This window comes from Haliaeetus leucocephalus, unplaced genomic scaffold, assembly GCF_000737465.1.
Source record: "Haliaeetus leucocephalus isolate CR32 unplaced genomic scaffold, Haliaeetus_leucocephalus-4.0 Scaffold182, whole genome shotgun sequence".
Taxonomy (NCBI): Eukaryota; Metazoa; Chordata; class Aves; order Accipitriformes; family Accipitridae; genus Haliaeetus; species Haliaeetus leucocephalus.
The window spans coordinates 725176-746878 of NW_010972618.1; the positions used below are offsets into that span (position 1 = coordinate 725176).

Sequence of the window (21703 nt, forward strand, 5' to 3'; positions counted from 1 at the left end):
CCTCTAGTCCCGTCCTGACCCCCATTCTCAGCCCCCTCCCAAACACAGACCACACAAGAGAGGTTTAAAACTTGCATTTATTTTGCTCCTTGACATGCCACACAGCCAGCAGCCCTGCCTCCATGTGCCCACGCCACGGCTGGAGGCACAGGGCTGCTGCACTGCCTGCCCCAGCCAGAGTGGCTGAGCGCGGGGGGCTGAGCTGGGCTCGGATTAACAATCCCCCACCAAAACGCTAATAGCAGTGCAGTAAGGCAAAAGTTTTAATTGTCCAGAAAGAAAGAAGAGCTGTTTACACAATTGCCTGGGCACATTGGTCTCTCAGTTGCTCTGTACCAGGTGCAGTTCGGTTTCGATGTTGTCACATTGCCAGCCCTTTGGATTTTTCTTGGGGTCAGTGGAGAAGCGGGCTGCCTGCTGCCCCAACACCAATGAGAAGGCTTTCACACTGTGATTACCGCTTCTCAGCGCCACCACACAACCGGCAGAGCAAGAAGCCAGCCTGGTGGATTCGCCCCGGTGGGTCACATTCACAGGGTCAGCAGTGGCAGCAGCTCTGAAGTGAGCAGGTCTGAGCACAGACAGAAGGGAGCCATGGGGGAACCAAGGGCTAGTGCTTTAATGGAGTCCCCCATGCACAGCTGCAAGAGGTTAACATGGGGAAGTACATATCCCATAGTGCTAAGTGGCTGTGGAACACCTGGAGCCCAACAGCTTCACAACAGCAGTGGCTGAGGCTCCTTCTGAATTTGGTCTGGGGCCTTAAATGGGAGATTTTGACACCTCCTGGTCTCTAGCCCAGGCAGGCAGCTTGCTCATTCCACATCCAGGCTGCCTCCCCAAGCAATCACAACAGTATAGTGTGAGCCCTGCACTGCCAAGCTTTGTTACCCTACAGAAACGAGGAGTAGCAGGAGTCTATCCATCACCTCCACAGTAGTGTTCCTTCTTCTGAGACCCTGTAATGCCTCTGTGCAGCTCCTGACATGAAAGTGTCTGCGTTGCTTTAATGGGATCCAGCAGTTACCTGGTGCCCACCCTGCTCTTGCTTTCACCTCAATTCCAGTTCTTACTAGTGTTTGAGCGCCAAGATTATTACCTGAGGCAGCAGCTTTAGCTGTCCTTTCAACAGGTCATTCATCCTTGGTCACCCATTTGTTTCACAAGCACCCACTGTGCCTGAGCACGTGTGATTTTTCCAGGTCCCACAACAGTAGGAGAACCAAGAAATGGCATGTGCAGTCAGGGCTTAAGCACCAGGTATCCAGAAATTGCCTTGAGCCAAGCAGGAGCAGGGGGCAATTTCCAGGAGAAGCAAACATCTCCAAGAAGCAGTAATAATAAATTAAACAGCTTATGGGCTGAGCTCTTTCTGGGCCAGAGATTCAGCCCCACTTTTAGCTCAAGACACTTTCTCCAGTTCGTGCTGGACTGCCCAGAGTTGATGGTTGAGGTCGCAGTGAAAAGCACAGCTGAGGGAAGGGAGATGCTCCAAACAGAGGCACTGCAGCTCCTACTTGTACCTCCTACAGTCTCTGCACTGAGCCCACAGCTCAGGAGGGTATTCCCAGAAGAACTTCAGCCCTTTCTTTCAGTAGGTATCATTCCCCAAGTCAGACCTCATTCAGGGAACCTTCCCCACCCACCCCACATACCCCAAGCTTTGCATGTCCCAGGGAATGGCGGGTACAATCCTTATTTCAAAACAAGCATGGCCTCTGTCCCATCTTGCCTTGTCAAGTGGAGTCCATGAGCGAGGTAGTACTCCCGCCGGAGGAAGGCATAGAAATAATCCGAGATGAGCAGGATCTGCAGAAGCGAGATGTTCAGACACATCAGTGATGCTTCAGAACAAGGAATAAAAAGGGACATGTGTTTGTGATGGACCCTGAAGGGGTTTAAGAAGTTCTTAGCCTGTTCATCACACTTTGCAAAAGAAGACACTGTGATTCTGTGAACGCTCCTTGTCCATAGCCTGACAGTATTAAGCCAAAGGAGACTTACACTAATCTATTTGTTGTGCTACCAGTGTGTTCTCACAGACATCTCTGCTAAGGAGACAGCAGCTCCATAAACTGGCCAAAATAGATGACAATGGCCAGTCCATCTGTGTCACAGCTTTACAGACCATCTCAGCCTCACCCATAGGACTCCTTCCATGCAAGCACTGTCATGCAGTTCAACCCAAATGCTCAAAGTCTCCTGCTGCTGATTGCTATTAAGCACTTTTCAATTGTGGTTGGTTTTCAACTGCCGTTTCCACTCAGAAAGGGTAAGAAGCTTGCAGGCAGCAGAAGGAATATCACAGCTCCCCAGGTCAGCCTTAGCAAACAGAAGTTTTAGCAGTTTAACAAAATAATACTTACCAGGCTAAGGGGTGAAGAGAAGAGTTGAAATGTCAAGGCTGTGGCTTCACAGTACAACACTGACAGACACCACCAGATAAAAGCACTTCTTCCACCCCCATCACTTCTGCATCTCCTTCCTGCCCGTCATGCCCTCTCTGTGGGACACCCAACCCTGTGTATGTGTTTGCACACTGTCTCCTTTTAAGTGGTGAACAGAGCTTGCTATCCCCCAGATTTTCCCCTGATCCAGGTCAGAGTATGCTGCCACACACATGGATGTTGGCACTGTCCCATGTTGCTCAGGAGATGGGTGTAACTTAGGCTGGTATTGCCACTGGCCACGTCGTAATGCGAAATCACAACTGAAGTGCCTTGCAGAGAACCACAGTGAACATGGAAACCTGACGTGGAAATCACAAGGTCCCTCCCTTCCTCAGCCCCACTTTGGCTGTACTGAGGCACCACAGTGTGACAGCTCCCTTTCCTAAAAGGCACTGAGAACACACAAGTGAGTCTCAGTGGTTCTTCTAAAGCAGTCACCTTGGGCAAGCTGCCTCTGCAGGGGCAGGCTAGGCTACTGTAAGCACAGGCAGTGACCCACTGGCTCTGTAGTGCCATTTGTCATTTAGCCTCTTGTAGTGTGACCCTTCCTCAAGAATGCTGACCTTCTCCATCTGGAAACAGCATCACATAACTAGATTGGAAAATCTTTTGAGTGCCAGACCAAGCTAGCAGTTATTGTCCTAATGTCCAGATGCCACTAAATGCATCCCTTTGGCACAATGCCTCACCTGAAGTATGCTGCAGTGCTAAGGGGACAGGGGAGGGAGAGTCAGGCTGTCAGCCAGAGCCTGCTTGGGTTACTGTTAAGTACAGCTCCTGTGGAGAAGACTCAGTGGCAGGATGGGAGGATATGGAGGACCGGGTGGAGACTGAGGGAAAAGAGAAACAGGGCTGCAAACTGCTGAGGTCAGAGGAGAAAGTGCAAAGGAGAACAGAAGAGAAGGGTAGAGGTGCCCAGGAAGAATGAAAACAGCCATGCTTATTCTGTCTGCTTGTTTTGCTGAACACCATGGCTGACTACTGACATGCTATATCAATATGGTTGATTTTACTTTTAACTACACTTCTCTGCAGATGTCTTAATGGGAAAAGAAAGAGCTGAGGTTAATGGTGCTGAGGGCTAGTTCTTTCTCACAAGGAAATTAGATTTTTGCTCGGTCTGCATTTACACAGAGCACAAGACCTTGCAGGATCTACTATGACTTTCTCAGGTAGGAAATAAAATCCTCTTAGAATATCAACACCTGCCATCTCTAATTAAAGTTTTACTATTGCTTTCATTCCATAGCAAGACATGTAGTTAGAGAGTTAAAGAACCACTCCCAATTTCCTATAAACCCTTCTCAGTAGTATCTCTCTACACCCTCTCACTCCACAGAGTCCCTTTTTGCTTTTACAGAATGGATGTTTGTCCCCATTTATCAATGGGGTGGGGGAGGTACAAGCAGGTGATTTTCAGCCCCTGGCAAAACTGCTCCTCTAGTTTTAGGAGAAGCAGACAAACATAAATGGCTGAGGCATATTCAAAACAAAGGCAACTTTAAGATGAAATGAACATTCTGCTCACCCCCATGTGAAACTGTCCCACAGCTTAGGGACGCAAGAAATAGCACAGAGAAGAGGAAGGACTTAGAAAAGGTTGTAGCAACTGTGTACACTGAATCCCATCCTCCAGGGGTGCTAAGCTCTGTTTTCCCTAAGGCTAGTGAAAGTCATGCATCTAGAACAGCCTTGAGAGAAGCAGGGAGAGCAAGCCCTGGCATGACTGAAACCCTGCATGTGCTCACAACCCTACGATTCAGTCAGGTATAGTGCTCAGAAAAATTGGTGACATATCCCTGTGTATGGGCAGTTCTCATTTGCCTGTTGTCTGGCCCCACTGCTGCTGCCCCATGTTTTTTTTCATTTCCCCTCTTAGCTCACCTTCTCCATTCACGTGTGCCCTTAGTCCTGCCATACCGAGACACTTTTCCTCTGCTATCAAGGAACAGACCATGTAACTTGCAGTACAGTCTAGTTGGATTGTTAAGCTATAGCTCAAATACTACAAGAACTCTTTTCCATCAGTGTCCCAGAATGTGAGGACGAGGTAGATTTCAGCTGGAGCAAGGAGAGGCAGGAAGCTGCTATGCAGGACTACACAGGATGCAAAGATCCAGACACGTCCTGCAGAATTCACTGTTTTTGACAGGACACCCGATCCAGTGATCTACCCAAAGCACAGCCTTGTTTGCCTTGCTCTACTAACCTGCCCTATGTTGAAAGTCAACGTGATGGCATAATAAAAATTGGAGTTGGCACTTCCTGCATAAATCCATAGATGCCAAAGAACGGGGAACAGGAGGGAGCAGACAATGAGCACACATGACAGGATGAAGATGTTCCGGAGGACTGCAAAAGAAAACCAAGATGTTAAAATGATGCATTATTGATCAGCCATGCTCACACAACCACTGATGGTATTTAGGGTATGCGCAGTGGGGGAGAGGCACTTGCCAACACATACTTCTCTCCAATAATCTTTCACAGTTTGCTTTAATAATTTCCTGGCTAGCTTTTATAAGAAATCCACTACATTTCCCTTTAAAATAAATACTTCTGCCTTTTCTTGAGTGTGAAATCCTCATTTGGAGCTCTTTCCCTCTAGGTCCTGCTTCCAAATACTCTTCCTTGGAGGACTTTGGCTTTTTGGTGTCTACTTTACAGTAACTAGCAGTTTTGAGAAGGGCTTTCCACTAGCATCACGATTCAGAGAGCAGAGCATGCCATTCCCTAGCTTCGTCAAGCTGACAACAAAGGAAAAAAAATGAACCTGTGGGCCCTAGGAAAAGGGATACTTTCTCGGGAGGCAGTAAGGAAATGAAAGCACCATAAAAGGAGGAAACTCAATTAGGCCAAATGTGTTGACAAACACTTGACTGTGGGAGGTGCAAGTATAGTGAGAATCCATTAGTGTGTGTGAGGATGTGTCAGATGGACAAAACCCAAGCACAACTTTGTCTAAAAGAGCTAAGAACTACTAGGTCAGAAGAGATTTTGTTTTCTGTGAACTATTTATGCCTGTCCTTTTGGCAGCAGTATTATAATTCATCCCGGCACTTGTGTTGCTGTGCTTGGCTATAGTTCAGCCAATGTCCCTGAAGGTAAGTGAAAGACTCCCCATCATTCTGCAGCTGAAGGGAGCTATCTGACATTTTAAGAGCATTGTCACATCCAAACCTGTTCACACCTCTCTTTTTAAACTTCTTGTTCACTATTCACTCACTGTGGGGTGGGAGCATGTGACAGATGACTGTCCCTCTCACTGGTCACAGTCCCCTTATCTGCATGCTTGTAATATGCAACTGAATTATGCTGAATCAGGATTTTTCAGAAGTGCATCATCTGCTATGGCTGCAACATGCTCAGGGCTAGCATGGGGCTTCCTGGCCTGTTTTATCACAGTTGCTTTGGCCTTAGCTTTCCTTAGTCTAAAACTAATAGAGCAGATGGTGTCCAAGTCTCTTGACTCCTGATTATGTCTCCTGACACCAGGAAGGCTACCTGTCCATAAACACACTTGGCCTGGGTTAGAGAACACTGCAGTAAAAGGCCCAGACAACCTGGCAGGGTTGGTCAAAGCAGTTGGTTTAAGCAAGAAACACCAGGAACACAGCACTCCCAAATCTCACCAGTCAGGAAGCTCTCTGGTGATTTATAGAGCTAAAGACACTCTTTATGAAGCATTTAAGAAAAACTGGACAATTGCTTGGAATAATGCAGTTTCACTCTGAGCAAACAAGGAGATGCAAAACAAAGATCCACTGCAAGGTGCAGGATTTTAGGGCTGGGGGACTCACCAACTGCAGGAGCAATGTTCAAGTTACACAGCCTTAAATGGGAGTGAAGCATTTGAAGGACGGATGTACTTTAAATAAGCCACATCCCTTCTGCAGGACTGTAAAAGGTTCTTACAAAAAAGTTTATCTTCAGAACAACTTGGAGAGAGGGGGAAGATAAGGTACAAGTGAAAATTCCCTCCTCAACCAATTTCAACCCTAGTCCTAAAGACATGTTAGAGACTGTAGAGAAAAATCAAGCCTCCTGCCAGACACCCCAAGGAGGCCACAAGAGCCTGTGGACCTAGGCTTGGTTTGGTTTAGTGGTGACAGGTATTGGACAGGCCCTTTCCCATTCCAGATAAGGAACAATCAAACACAAAGAACTTACATCTGTAAAGGTGGTTCCAGACTGGGAGGAAGGCCATGTACAATGCAATGTCTCCCACAGTGGGATAGGACTTGAAGATAGAAATGATTGCGATCTGGACAAACATGAAGAACACAGGGTGTTCCCTAGAAGGGAAAAGACACAAAGGATAAGAGGATGCAGCAGGGTCTCTGGAAACTGGAAATAAATATCAGCAAGGGCACAAATGTACCGTGAGATAGGCTCAGAGAGGATCTCATAACCCTGTTCTCTCCAAACAAGCTTCTGAGTGCTGGGTGGGGTAGACTGAGCTGCTCTGCAGAGAACTAGTAAAAGGGGATGCATATCTGCTCACTGCCCTCACACAGAAACTTCATGCCTCAACTCAGCATACATTCATACAGTTGGTCATCTGGGCTGCTCTTCCTCAGCTCTGTCTTATTCACCAAAAAGCAATCAGCACCTCATCTCTGAAGGTTATTTGGAGAAGCCCATAGTTTATCCCTCTGGTATGTCATTATGTCTGTATCCATTCCAGGTCAACAGGATAAGCACACTGAGAATCCAGGCATGTTAACGGGTGTTTTTATCAGAAAGAAGGGTAATGTTGTCAGCGCAGTCCACTAGGAATGTCTCCAAGTTTTCACTTTTTTTCTGACAATAAAGAACTTGAAGTTCCACTCAAGAGTTCTTGCTTTCTGACTACACTGGCTTATGCTGGCAGGGAGCAGGCACCTCTATAGCCTAAATTTCTGCTCTCTGATGCCTGTAACACATCTGTTGCATAGCAGAACCCTACTCACTTTATTTAAGAGGAATAAAGATTGAAACTTTGGGAAGTGAGAAGGATAGGCCCTGTTAAAAAAAACCCTATCCTTTTCAGGCTTGTAGATCCAGACATTTGATGCCAGCTTTATAAGCTTCCACCGGACAACTGAGATTAAAAAAACTAGCAGAGAAACATACTTACTTTAGCTTTATTGCCAAGGGAATGGTGTAGAAGAACACATTGATTTGAAACACACATACGAAGAAAAGACTAAAGTGTTCAAACATCTCTGCAAAGAAGTACCAGAAAAGGCCAATATTGGGTGTCAGATCTGGAACGGAAAGGCTGAAATTTGAAAAGAAAAGTTAAAGTAACATTTTTAAATGGTTGTTTTTCACTGCCCTGCTTCTGTTAGATTAATTAACCATTGTGTGCTACTGGCTGGAGGATCTATATTGTAAATCCGTGGAAGAGAAACCAAAAGGGTGAAAACCTGGAGAGAAAAGGGACTATCCTATGCTTTCCTATGCCCCAGCAGGATTTAAACCGTTCCCAAGCAGACATTTCTGCAGAGGTGAAAATTTCGCAGCCGTGGTAGCTCAACGATCAAATCAATTTCCAAACAACTCAGTGGAAAACATCTCCTGTCTTCTCTAATTCTTGCTGTTACTTAATTAACAGAAGTTGGCTAATGCCTGCTCTCCTCCACACACTCTTTCTTTTCTTGCATTGCCAGTAAAATCACAGATCACACTCTCCTTAGGACAGGGAGTGGGACACCTGTGTGTGATGCACAAGAAACAACATGGATGGAGGCTACTCAGAAAAAACAGTAAGAATCCTTATACTTACATAAACCCGTAAACAGATGGGATAAAATCCCAGGAGTTGAGGAGGAAGAAGGAGAGGCAGATGATCACCACCAGGCTGCACAGGTACAGGGCTGCATACTGCATGGTGTAGAGCCAGAAACTTTTACTTTTCAGTTTTATTGGTATGAACTGACGCTGAAAATGAAATAGAAGCAGGCAGATATCCCTCATCAGGTAGAAAGCCACAAGAAAGCCTGATTGTTCAGAACATCATTTTAAATTGATAAAAGAAAGCATCAAACACTGGCACTATGGCACTGGAAGGAGTGGCTGTCAACCACAATTTGCTTGATGTCCTCCACTTTGGCCAATTAAGTCATACACATTGCACGCATTTCCAGAACTGTGCTTAAAAATACAGTGAGCTAAGCTGGTCATTTCTTCTTGCAGCAAGTCAAGTTTCATGCACTCAATGTATATTTACACACACCTCCTCACAGCTACACCTGTATTTCAGATGTTTGCAATACTGTACTGCTGCCTGCCTTCGACTGCATGAACCCATATCAACTGGGTGACTGAGAGCCCTGCTCCATGACACACCACCCTGCGATGCCAGGTCTCTATCACATGGACTGGCACTCATGCTCTGCTGAAATCAGGGAAAGAGGACATTCAGTGGGTTCCTAAGCACAAAGGAGTCCCTCTAAAAGGCTGCCTCCTCAGACAAAGACAACCACTGCAGTCCTGCCACTGCCACATGCCCTGACAGGTCAACCACAAGCCCTTGTCACATAACATGACATATGGCTATCTCACTCCAAGAGGTCCCCTGACTGCATTTGTAAAGACAAAAATACACAGAGGGGCAAACAGCTTTGGGAATTGCTCAGAGTTCTGCAGCTCCAAGTCAGTGATGTAGCTTTTCCATTTGGTACTACGGTTTACACTGGCAGATGTACAGAGAGCCAGCTCTAACTGGTGTGGGCTCTGTGTAAAGCCTGCTCTGTTTTCTCAGTCATGGTGTGTTTAACGCCACTTTCTGGAATAATGTAAGCAAGTTTACCAAGGATTTTTGACAGGACAGATTGCAAAGTCCTGGAGAAAAGCTATTTAATTCTGTACAAAGAATGCAGGAAAGTTCATTTACAAATCTGGATAAAAGAACACACACTAGCATGATGCCCTTTAAAAGTTGCAAATTAGGCATTCACATATCAAAGCACTTGCTGCTTGTGAACACAATGCTTGTACTTTACTTTGACTAAAGTTAAAAGAGAGCAAATGAGACCAAAATATAAGACATAGAAAGTAAATGCTCCTAAAAATTATCAAACTGAAAAAGCAACACTGACTCGTAGACGTTCTTGTCTTGCAAAGAGTAATAATAATACTATAATTTCTGAAAAAATGTAAGAGACATTTATGTCAGATAGTCAGGGAAAGAAAATGGACTAGAACTGACTCTCCATTCTCTTTTGAAGCTCAGAGATTTGAGAATAGGCTGTAATGAACCTGTAGTTAAGATTAGCTATAAAAATCATGAGGGAGACAGGACAGAAGCAACCAAGAAAGACTGGCAAAACACTCAACAGCAGGACTTTCAAAATGGCAAAATAATAAAAATGATCACCAAGTCATCTGCAAAGTGGGATAAGAGTTCTCTGCTAGCAGTCACAGCCTCACATTACTCCCATAACAGAATAAGACTAGCAAATGATCAGTTTTCATTAAGTGCATTACAATTTGGACTCTCAGTTAAGTCATTGTTTACAGTATCAGCACAAGAGCTGAGAGAGACCAGTGGGAAGCATGCAGACAAATGGGTGATGAATCCACTCACTAGCAAAGAGCTGCCTCAGCTTTAAACCCCACCCCTGCCTGCATATGTGCCTACCAGCCTACTGCTGGGCTAGTTTTACCTGGAGCAGTGTCTGTCTGTTGAGGCACTGTTTACCCATGAATGATCAAGGTCAGCCCTGCTGGAATTCAGGGGTCCTGTTAATGGGAGGGAGAAAGGACAAGGGCAACCAGCCACTTTCACAAGCACATGCCTTTTGCCATTAAACTCCAAATCAGCATTTCTGAGTTTGAGTGATTCAAACATACAGCTCCTCATTCAAACACAGCTCAGTGATCCACACCAATGCAAAGGAAATTCTCCAGGTCTAAAATCCTCATTGCTATTCACACAACACAAAGAATAGCACTTATTTAGGGCAAGCTAAACACCAGCCAGTTCTTTAGATGACTTTCTGGTCCCTTCTCTCTATGCACAGGCATCCCCACTAAGGCTTCAAACTTCCCATGGCTTGAGGAGAGTCACTTTTTCTGAAACTCAGGACTTCTCCAACTCCCCTCTCAACAGCTAAGGACTGTCCCTGCACAGCTACAAGAAGACAACAGGTACCAACAGTCAGAAAGCATCTACCTGTAGAAGGTAAAGGAGTGCTGGAGCAAACAATGTGAGAGGGTAGAGTGACTGGTAGGTTGCTAAGGCCAGGAACACAGCACTGAGGAAGGCACTACCTGCAAAGAAAAAAAATGTTCATTTGTAAGGAACATTTAATATAAACAGCTTTACAGACAGGAAGTCCAAATGGGAAGAAATGCATAATCCTCTGCAGGGGCTTTACAAATATCAGAACACCACTTTAAAGGCGTTTTTAGCAGAATGTGTCCTGGAGAGTGTCCTTTTCTTAACTACATTTTGAACAGAGAATGATTCATACCAAGGTGATTCTCCCACAAGAAAAAAATGCTGACTGGTTTATATCTCCTATCATTCACATACAGAAAGAGATTAATGTAATTCAGTCTATAAATAGACCGTGCTGGCTGCTGTTTATGCATGGGAATGCATTCACTTAAGTCATATCCACATGAAACAGCTATTATACTCATAGTGGGCATGCTGGATAACCTCGTCACCAGAATGTGTCAGAGCCCTCAGCAAAGCTCTGTGAAAGAGAGCAAGCCAAAGTCTGCAGCTGAAGGAATTGAGTGGCATTAGCCCTACTTTACAGATACCAAAACTGAGGCATAGAAAGGATTAGCACAGCTTTTCCAAGTGGTCTTAAAAATATGAATGCCTTTATTGAGGAAGCTTTATTTGAGGTGTATCAGGTTGAGCTAAGTGCTGAGTACCCACATTGCCCAACCACTAACACCAGAAATCAAGTCCAAAAGGTCCCAGGTTAAACAATAAAAATACAAGCACCCAGTGTAGTAGCCTGGTTATAGCTTTCAGTCTTAAGTCACTTGATGGAAGTCATCTTTAAAAATACATCTTAGACAGCAAGAACCCTGACTCAGTGCATTGGACTAATCGTCAGCCTACTGACATCAAACACTCGGGAAGCTTCTCGCTGCTTCCACCTTTTGAAAGAAAATATAAGGTTACCTGGTGATGAGCCTTCTCCATTCTTCAACTACGCTCTCCTAGACAGAAACCTCCCTATGCTCTATTTTATCAAGTGTCCAATTCTGCACAGAGCTAAAGAATCTGATTCTTTACCCAGAAATCAGTCATAATCTGATATCCTCTCTTTGCCCACTTTAAAACCTAGAGGCTGCCTCACTCCCAGTCAAGGAGGAAACACTGGGGACAGCCACTACAGTTTTGTCTATGACTGAACTATTTGTCATATGGTATCAGTGAACAGTTAAAAATCAGTTTAACTAAAAGGATCCCACTTGTTTGCCTTTGCAAATGCTTTTAAATCAAAACCCCTCCTGCCTCAATTAGTCAATAATTGGAGGAAAAGTTTCTTTTGGAAACACTGATAGAAACAATCTGTATCAGCTTTCTTCACACGTCTGGGCAGTGCTGGAGACAAGAGACCAGACTGACCTTTCCTCTGATCCAGCAGAGAACTCCTAAAACTTATATGACTAGTACAAATCACATATGCTAAAAGACTTCAGCACTGGGGAGTCATAAAAGAAAAAGAAACCTGGCATTATGCACAAAATGAATGAAACAGCTATTCTGTCATAATCTATTCAACTGTGCTGGTATGGGTCTTTGGTTATGGTTTCTGTTTCCCCAAAGCTTAATTAGCTAATTTCAAACCAAGTTTACAACTGTGAGTGAAAGCCAAATAATAGCTGCAGGCAACTGCTTGCTTTTGAATAAAAGTTCAAAGATACACTTTAAAACCAAATTACAACAGTTTAAGTGCATATTCATGTGCAAAAGAAAGAGCAGCAGAGTATATGTCCTCCTACACACAGACATGCATTACTTCATAAACAGAAAACTATTTTAAGTCATCCAGGAAAAGGAGTCAGTTTTTAGAGATGAAATTCCTAGGTACACTGCTGTGAAATTAAGTTTTGACTTGACTATAATGTCTCTCAATCTTGTGATTTCAGCTAGAAACTTTGACCTTGCTCCAGTCCCATTTCTGCTGTGTGTTTCACCGAGATCTTTGTAGCAATCATACCTGTAAAGTTCCACCTCTATTTAATTTCTGCTACTCTTCTAATCTTTACAGAAAGTAATAAAGAACCATTTTTTCTTTATTGCATTACCTTTTATTGTAGCTAAAATGAAGAATGCAATGACAGTATTGTTGATGGCGCAGGTGGACTTTGCCACGCAAGACATCACAGTGTAGGGGTTTAACAGGTAGCTGAAAAAGAGCAAAGCTCGAGTAAAATTCAAAGGACACAGCATCTGATTAAAGAGATGTTCAAAGGAAAAACAGATGCACTTTGCTATTTCTTTTCATTTATTTACATTTGATGGGATCCTCTCATCCTCATATTAACTCAGCTGAACAGGTTCTTCAGTCTGGAGCAAAAACCAGATCTTTGGATTGTAGCCTTGGACACAGTGGCCACAGGGAGCACACTGGAGAAAAGGAGACAATTGGGAAGATGTCTAAAATGCAAGTTCTGTCCTAGAAAATGACCACCAAAAATGTTTCTTGCTTAGCAGAAACATCGTGCATTTATTCAGTCAGACCTAGGATTATTGGATCCAAAGTAAACTCTTTCTGCTACTCACATCTACTGGCTCTGAAGAAGTAATAAAAATAAGAAGATAGCAACATGGAAACAAATCCTGAGACATTAGCAGAGTTTCCCCCAACCCAATTGCACCTGCACACTCTGCTATGGCAGAGCAATCATTTATGTTCACCATGGCATGATCTGAGCACAAAACCTGCCAGATATGAAAATCTGGCATATTTTAATTGGAATTATGGCAAGACAGCAAACTCTGAACACCTTTACCTTCCAGACTGCAGCCACACTTTAGTTAGTAAGGATGCCAGCTCCTTTTGGAAATGAGAATTACAATAATCTCATTTAACTAGGTTCAAAGCACAGAAAAATGGAAGGATTACCAATACAATAAGCAAGATAATGTACAGATCAACCTTGCTAATAACTAAATCAATCAGAGTGAGCCGGCAGGGCTGATGATTTCCTAATTATCTCTTTACATTTTTCCTATTTCTCTGAGTCCCAGCCTGCCTTTTCCTGTGTTTCCACAGAGACAGCATACAGCAGGATAGGTACAATTTAACAGCAACCTTACTGTGGTAACAATGTTAAATACAAACCAGTCTGCAAGTTACCGCTTGCCCTGGGGAATTTAGCATTTTACAAAATTCATATGAAAAGAAAAAAATAACAACTTATCTAACAGAAAATTTCTCTGTCACAGAATAATTCAGGCAATAATTTCTTCAAGACAAATCCCAATGAAAAAAATTATTCTTTGACATTAAGTACCTTACTTGTATATTATTTATTTTAGTTGAAGCTTTCTGAAATAAAAAAAAATGTTTAGTATACAGAGGAACATCAAGACATGACATTATTAAGATGACAACCTGAAAATATCTTTGAATTGTTATAAGCAATTCTGGTATATTCAAGTTGTGATATTCAGCAAACATTTTGTCCAACTGCTCAAAAATTCACCTAACTTTTCTGAAATGACACCTGAGGCATTTGGGAGGCATAGAATCAATTTTGATAACATTAGCATACGGCCAAAATAAACGGGAGTGCGATCTGTGCAGACACAACATTCTTGCTACCAAACTAATGACCTTATGCTGTTGAGCCGGTCTTAGAGTGCCTGAGTGAATTTACTTGTTGGCAACAATCATTTGGAAAAGCATCTGCTTTTCACTTTCAAATAGAGTATTCCGGGCTGGGTTTTTTTTAATGTATAATAGGAAATTCAAAATTTCGGGGGGGGGGAGGAATCTTCAACAAATGTTGAAGCCCCAAATCAGACAAATAAAACCCAAAGGAAGCTGAGGAACCAAAGCAGCCTACTGCAGCCTATGAGAAGCAGTACTTACAATAGTGCTACCTTGAGGGGGATGTAGTGCATTTCCATGGGCGTCTGGATGAGTTCAGCCACATCTGGTGCATATTTATCCAGTTCTATTAGAAGCTTTTGCTTTTTGAACTGAACAAGGGAAAACAACGAAAGACTGTCAGATGAGGAAAGTCATTATTTCTTATTACTCAGGATATCCCTTACAGTAAAACAGATATGAGCCCCCAGTGTGAGCCAAAACTCATGTCATGTGAGGTGTTGTACAAACAGAACAATCCCCCTCCTCTCTTTTCCCAAATACTTAACAACTGAAGTGGAACTCAGGAGAAAGCAGATAATCTCTACTTATTTGAACTTCCTTAATTACCTGTGTCTAGCTCTTGACACAGCTGACAGTGAATTCAACACACTAGAGTTTAATACTTTCAATCTTCCTAAAGCCTGTCTGGATCTCCAATGAAAAGCTGACTTTATAAATTCACTGTTCAACAAACAAGCTCCTGAGAAACCAAGTCACAGAAGTTTGCAGTCTTGTTATTTTGAAGATGGATACCTCTATGCCAAATCTCCTTTAGGGACCTAAAATCTCTCTCTAATCTATTTTGTTCTATGATGCTCTCTATGGAGACAAAAGAGAAATCTGAATTACGAACCTACTGAACTATGTCATGGTGAGACAGAAGGAGAGAGATGCTGGCAATAAATTCTCAATGAGCAAAGTAACTCGCACGCAGGATTTTTACATGTCTGCAGTTCTACTGTGAGTTATTTCTTCAACCTCAAAGTCAGAGGACAAGGAACAAGCATGTAGCAGGATGGGAGACCACACAGATGCTGTAGAAAATTAACTCAGCTGAACAGGTTCTTCAGTCTGGAGCAAAAACCAGATCTTTGGATTGTAGAAAATGCAGCCTCCCTCTTCATGCTGATACTGAATCACTGCCTCTCTAGGATCGCAGAGAGCACAGCATTGCTTACACAAAATGTTCTTTGAGCTACTTATGAGAGAGAGCTGGGAAGAATCACTCACCTCCAAATATATGTACTTATAATTTGGTCACTAGAATGACTGATGTCACCTCAGCATCCTTGGAATATTTCATTCCTTCCTTTACACATTTCCAGCCTGTGTATTAACTCACGCTGCGTGCAAACACAAAGCCTGTTCAACCTAAAACCTTCCAGGCTCTAGCTACAAAATGTACAGAAGATTGTAGCAGGAGCAGAGGTGAGAAAAGGGAGTGCTCAAGTCTTGCCAAATCCATAATCCAATAATTAAATTCTGTATACTGCAAACTGCCACAACAACTGAAAGTGGGTTTTCAGTATGCATTCTAAAATCTCACATCTCCTCTTGTGTACCTTGTGTACAAGACTCTAGACTTGTCTGTGTTTCATTGGCTATTGCATTCTCACAAATTTCTCAAATTCTTTACACTCCTTTCAGATCACAGAACCTACACTGCTGTGATCATCATTCAAGTGCAGTGTGGTAGCTACAGACACTAATTTGTTTCATACTGTAATACTGCCACAACAGAACTTAAAATAACCTCAGTTGTTTACCACATTCACTCCCCATGTTTACTGATCATCCAGATAGGATCAGATTTACTGCAACAAGGACTGGTTGATACTGCATCTTCTGGCATGTTTTCTTTGGTACAAGATATTTATACTTGCTGGGAGAAGAGGACCAACAACACTGGCAAGTCAGCTTACCACAACTTTGTTGAAGTCTTGAATGGCCAAGTAAAGGGCAACAGCAGTTAGCACATCAGTTACCTAAAAAAGCAAGGCATAGACAGACTGACTGTAAGCAAAATAAACAAATGGAGAAAAAGATATTGGACAGGACTGCAATGCTGAATAAGGGCTCTGATCTGATTCAGCTCACAAGAAGAAAAAACAAGCTTTAAAAACACTATATTGCTGATTTGTACACTGTGCTCACACACCACCGCTTAACCTTGAAGCCATGAGCTGTATCAAAGATACTAATATTTACAAAACCAGAGAACGGGGAATTAAGGGGAAATAAATTGCACATGGAAAGAAGTATGCAAGGGTAATAGAGAGAATCACTGGTTTAATTAGAGCACAGGCAACACTGGGGCAGTGCCCAGCTGGCTAAACCCACCTGTCCATTAACCAACCAAAGCATGACAGCGCTTTGAGCTGTCCCAAACCAGGCAGCAGTACAGTCATCTGAACGACCAGCACAAGCACAACGCAGATGGCTGTTAGCTCTGCATGAGACCTGCCCAGCAGGGATCTGGGGAGAGAGGCTCCACCAGGTGCTATGTGCAGCCAGCTATATGATTTCTGTCCTTCTGAATTACGCAGAACTCGGAGAAGAGTTTACAAGAGACATTTGGAGGACTAACCCATTTGTGCTCTCTTTGCAGGCCTGGGGTTTGGCAGCAGGTTTTAGTGAGAAACACTGCAGTGTAGGAATCAGGCTGGGGGGACAAAATATTCTGACCTGTAAGAGGTAACCTTTGAAATTTGAAACCACATGCCAACTTCCCATCCCTCTGTGGGATACTTATCTAACCAAGAACTCACAAGAAAGAAGGAATACGTACAACAAGGGGAAAGCCCAAATGTGGGTTTGTACAGGCAAAGCTGCCTTTCTAATTAAACTGTGAGCTCAGCAGGAGTCTGAAGGTCCCTGATTCTTGCAGGAGTAAGAAGAGAGTCATACTCAGCATTTCACAGAACAGCACCTTTCAAGAGGAGCTTTCCAGGAGCACTTACCATGAACACCAATTCAGCATATTCAATCAGGAAGTGAAAGAGATATATTATCAGTGGGGTCTAAAAGAGAGCAGAAGGGAAACCCATGTCAAATACTGTCCAGATAAAACAACTGGCGATTTGATGAGAAAAAGAGAGTAGTACTACAAGAGACTTTGAAAGGTAATTTTCCTCAGCCTCTTCTACAATGCTGTTACTTCAGAGTAAAGTGATTAATCAAAGCGCACTTACTGGTCTTTTTCCTTGCAAAGCCCTCAATACACTTTACGAAAAGACACCATCAACTTTGAAAATTATATTCTATTCCAACTTTTCACTTCTACTAGTACAGTGGTAGAATTACAATAGAAAGCATATAAAGAATAGCTTTAGAAAATATTTTTTTCTAAAGAATCTATTTTCAGGTTGTTTGCAGGTACTTTTGAAAGTATTTCCTACATAGCTGGTTTCACTGTTTAGTCTGTTGTTTAGATGAGTCTTTTATAAAGCACAAATAAGAAAGCATGTTAAAAACATAAAGCAGTAAGACTACAGTCCTGTCATCCTCTTACTCCCACAGCTTTTCCCTTTTAGGGTAAGAGGAAGACCAAGTTTCTGAATTATTCCTATGACAGAAAAGCTTAATCTGGAAGTACTATATTTACATGGTGTAAATTCAGTCTTCACTGTGAGAAAATATATTTCTTTTGAAATACTTTTAAAATAATGTGAAGGTACAAATAAGCATTGGAAAATATTTCAGAGTCTGGGAGAAAACTGTGTTTAAAGAAGGAGAATTTATTGAAGAGAAACAAGTTTTCAGAGGTGTACAAAGTATCTGCCTCACCCCTAGGAGACACTATGTATGAGCATACCTTGGTATCAATAAGACCACTCAAGGGCACAAAACCCCACAGGTGCTTAAGTGTTTGGAGGAACAAGGTGTGTTCAAGATGAGGAATAAATGTACTGTGCGCTTGTGCTAATGTTAGTATTTCTGCAAATGCAGAAACACTTGATGCTGCTATCCACTAAAACTGTGTTCGGACTCACAATGACACTGTCACTCCCTGCTCTGGCTTCTGCCGACAGAAACATCTGGATGTGAACAAAGTATTTTGCTTACTACAGATTTCCCCTATTTCAGACTCTCCTTATGCAGTAACAAATACTACAATGTCTATCATCTGCACAGCAATGAGTTATTCTGTGATGAACTGTATTTCCTCACTGTGCTAGTCACTACATATACAACTATTGCACAGACAACTGCATTACTCCAAGTTCTCTGAAGCCTTTGGGACAAGACAGGTCCCCAGCCTTTGCCAGTCCATGAGCAGTAAGACTAAGAAACATGCCACTTGAATATCACGTTTAAAATGAAGCTTGCATACCGACCTCATGAAAAATAGCTCCAGAATATGGTGAGACCCCTAAATCCAGCAGAGCTAATCCTTCGACCACTGAAACATAGAAAATGCCTGCATTAGAATCATGTAATGTGGGAAGAGAAAAATCTCATGATGGTAAAACTACAGTTTTTAAAACACCCACACTCGTAAGAATCTCATGTTGAATTGCCATCTGAATGGGTGACACAAAAATCTCACAAAGCCAACAACCAGCTAGAATTGATTGCTTTCTTACTTCTGCCATGCAAATTTCTTTAGCTACTGAATGGTCAGTTGTAATCTAGTTGTTTGTTTCAGCTAAAAATGTTACAGCTGAAATGTTTTGCACTTAACTATATATAAATCACGTGTATGATATTTACTGATTTTAAGTCATCTATTATGTGATACATGATATCTGTACTGGAGAAATACTAATTCTAAGAGGACAAATCACGACATAATATAGCTACTTTGCCTAATTAGATGTAGAGAGACCTGAGACGTCTAAAACCACAATAAAAAGAGCAGAAATGAATACGTATTACCAGGCAAAGCTAAAAGCTTTATCCATTGTTGAAACTTTCTGACATTTTGCAGCCTTAATTCAGATCCTTTGTGATCGTGTAATTACAGCTTGCGCTGCAATGCACATGTTTTTCCATAGGATCTCCACCTTACTGAGCACAAAGGTCCCCTGGGGATTGAGCAGCGTATGCAGTGAAAGAAGCTATGGGAAATGGGTCCATTTGTTCAGAGGGAAATGAGGCAGGAGACTGCAGGAAGCAACAAGAGGTTCTCAGTTCAGCAATATGCTGGAGAAGTAGATTCTGTCTCTGCCACAAAGTTACCGTATGATGACAGTCCAGGCTTTTCAAGGTGATCTTAATTATGCTCCTTACTATCTAGATGCCTACCATGATGCTCTAAGGTAAGATTTAGAAAGTATCCATTGCTGCAAGGGAATTTTTGGGAGCTGTATTTTGAAACTATGAAGCATGAAGTGCTACGCACTGTGGAGCAGAGGCCTCAGGTCATCAAATGCATTCATGCTTTTGACCTTTATTACCCTGTGCTGCTGTTTTCCACCCCAAAATTGCAAGTAATTTTACCTGCGTAATAACTGGATATTATTTTCCCAAAGGGCTGTCTTTAAAGCAAATTAAGGTTCCTAATGGGCTCAGATGCTATAGAGATGAATGCCACTGAAAAGCCTTGATCTAACTGTACTTCAGAAGAGAATTTGAATCATGTCGGTAACAAGGCGTGGGGCCACAAGCTGAACAAGGAAAATGAAACAGTGAATAGCTCTGCACGAACAGGGAATCACTGTGAGACGGTGCCCGTGCAGTTACAGCATAACAAAAGTGACTCAATCAAGACTGCTGAAACTCCATATGCAGTGCGAGGTTTCGTCATTCTTCCATTTGACATACACCTGTGACACAACCAGCTTGTACAAGTGCAACCAGGCCAGCTGCACACAATGGCTGAATCCCCGTCCTCCTGCCTTCGGCCCAGTGTCCCTCCCGCTCCCTCCCACCTGCCCAACCCGTGCTCTTCCCTCGAGGACAACTGCTGCGGACCATTCCCTGCAGCTTTTTGTCGGGCCCGGGAGAGGAGCGGCCGGTCCCCAACCCCGGTACCGCAGCCCGGCCCTCGCCCCGCGGGGCCGTGCCCCAACCTGGCGCCGGGCCGGGGACAGGCACCCGCCCGCCTCGCAGCTGCGCTCCCGGCCCCCGGGGGTCCCCGGTCCCGGGCGGCCGCCGCTCCCGGGCCCCTCACCGCCCACCCCCGCGAGCCTCGGCCCATTCAGCCGCGCCGGGGAAGCGGTGCCCCGTCCCGGGCCCGCCGGGCCTCACCTCGCTTCCAAGCGTTTAACGGGGACGACACCTCGACCCGCTCGGAGATGAAGGCGGCGAGGCTGGAGCGGTAGAGCACAGCCCGGACCGTCACGGCCACCAGGACCACCAGCACCAAGGGAGCCGCCATCCTCGCGGGCACACACTGGCTACCGCCGGCTGTAGTTCCCGGGCGGCCCCGGAGAACGCGGCGCCGATGCACCGGCCCGGCCGGGAAGACTACATCTACCGGCACGCCCCGCGCCGCCCCGCCCCACCGCTTCCCGACAGTGCTTGACAGCTACGGCGAGCGCGGCGGGGCGAACTTCGCCGGAGCGCAAAGGCCGCTCCCCTGGCCCGCCTGGCGAGGGCGGGAGCGGGAGCGGCCGGGCCCGGCTGGAGGCGGGCCGGGGACACCAGCGCTGCTGTGCGGCGCGGCCGGGCCCGGGCGAGTGTCCCACCTTTCAGCCCCGAGCTGCCCCTTTCCGCTCACTGTTGCGCTCCCTCGCCTGCCTGGGCATGTGGCCTGCCCCAGCGCCGGGGCGGGCCGGGCTGTAGGTCTGGTCGGGGCCCTGCGCTTCCCACTGCTGCACATCGTCCTCCCGCCTCTGCCGAGAGCCTGGCTCCGTCTCCTCCTCGCTGGCTTCCCAGCAGGCGGCTGTGCTGCCCCACAAAGGCATCTTGTGTCCCGTCACGGAGCAGGCCCTGGTGCCTCGGCCTTGCCTCCGAGCCGGCGCTCCAGCACCAGAGCGTCGTGGCGGCCTTGCGCTGAACTCGGACAGGACTGCTGCAAGGGATTCCTCCTCCTCCTCTTCCTCAGCTGCAGGACACCGCACGTGTCCCTGAGTTTCATCAGGCTCCTTTTGGCCCATTTCTCCAGCCTGTGGAGGTGAGGTGCCTCTGGATGGCAGCTCTGCCCCTGAGCGTGAACTGCTCACACACTGCATTCACTTCTTCACTCGCTGCCCAACTGGAGCAGAGCCTGGCAGGCTGAGCCCAGCGCTACACTCAGAAGTGGAAGCTCCGTGGCTTCTGGGCAGCTGTTTGGAAAGTCCCTCAGACTGTTCTTTATTTCATCAGGTGTATATGTACCCCTGTAGTCTTCGCCTGCATGTAGCTGCCACCACCCTTTTGGCTATGGTTGGAGTTACACAGCTGTTGCTGATGGCAGTGAGTGCCGGTGGCCTTGTATGGTTTCAACAGGCTCTTGGCAAACTGATACTGTCAGTCCATGTAGTTTCA

At 44.7% G+C, this 21703-nt stretch overlaps 1 protein-coding gene across 1 annotated transcript; it reads right to left on the reverse strand.

Moving 5' to 3' along the window:
- Positions 1–1637: 1637 nt before the first annotated feature.
- On the reverse strand, positions 1638–20687 carry PIGU (phosphatidylinositol glycan anchor biosynthesis, class U). Its single transcript, XM_010564549.1, has 12 exons — positions 20483–20687; positions 18628–18692; positions 17251–17310; positions 16213–16275; positions 14510–14619; positions 12717–12817; positions 10612–10709; positions 8221–8375; positions 7570–7713; positions 6621–6745; positions 4660–4802; positions 1638–1809 (listed from the first exon to the last, which is right to left on the reverse strand). Exons 1-12 carry the CDS (start codon positions 20610–20612, stop codon positions 1696–1698), a joined length of 1308 nt encoding a protein of 435 aa, XP_010562851.1. The 5' UTR covers positions 20613–20687; the 3' UTR covers positions 1638–1695.
- Positions 20688–21703: the final 1016 nt, after the last annotated feature.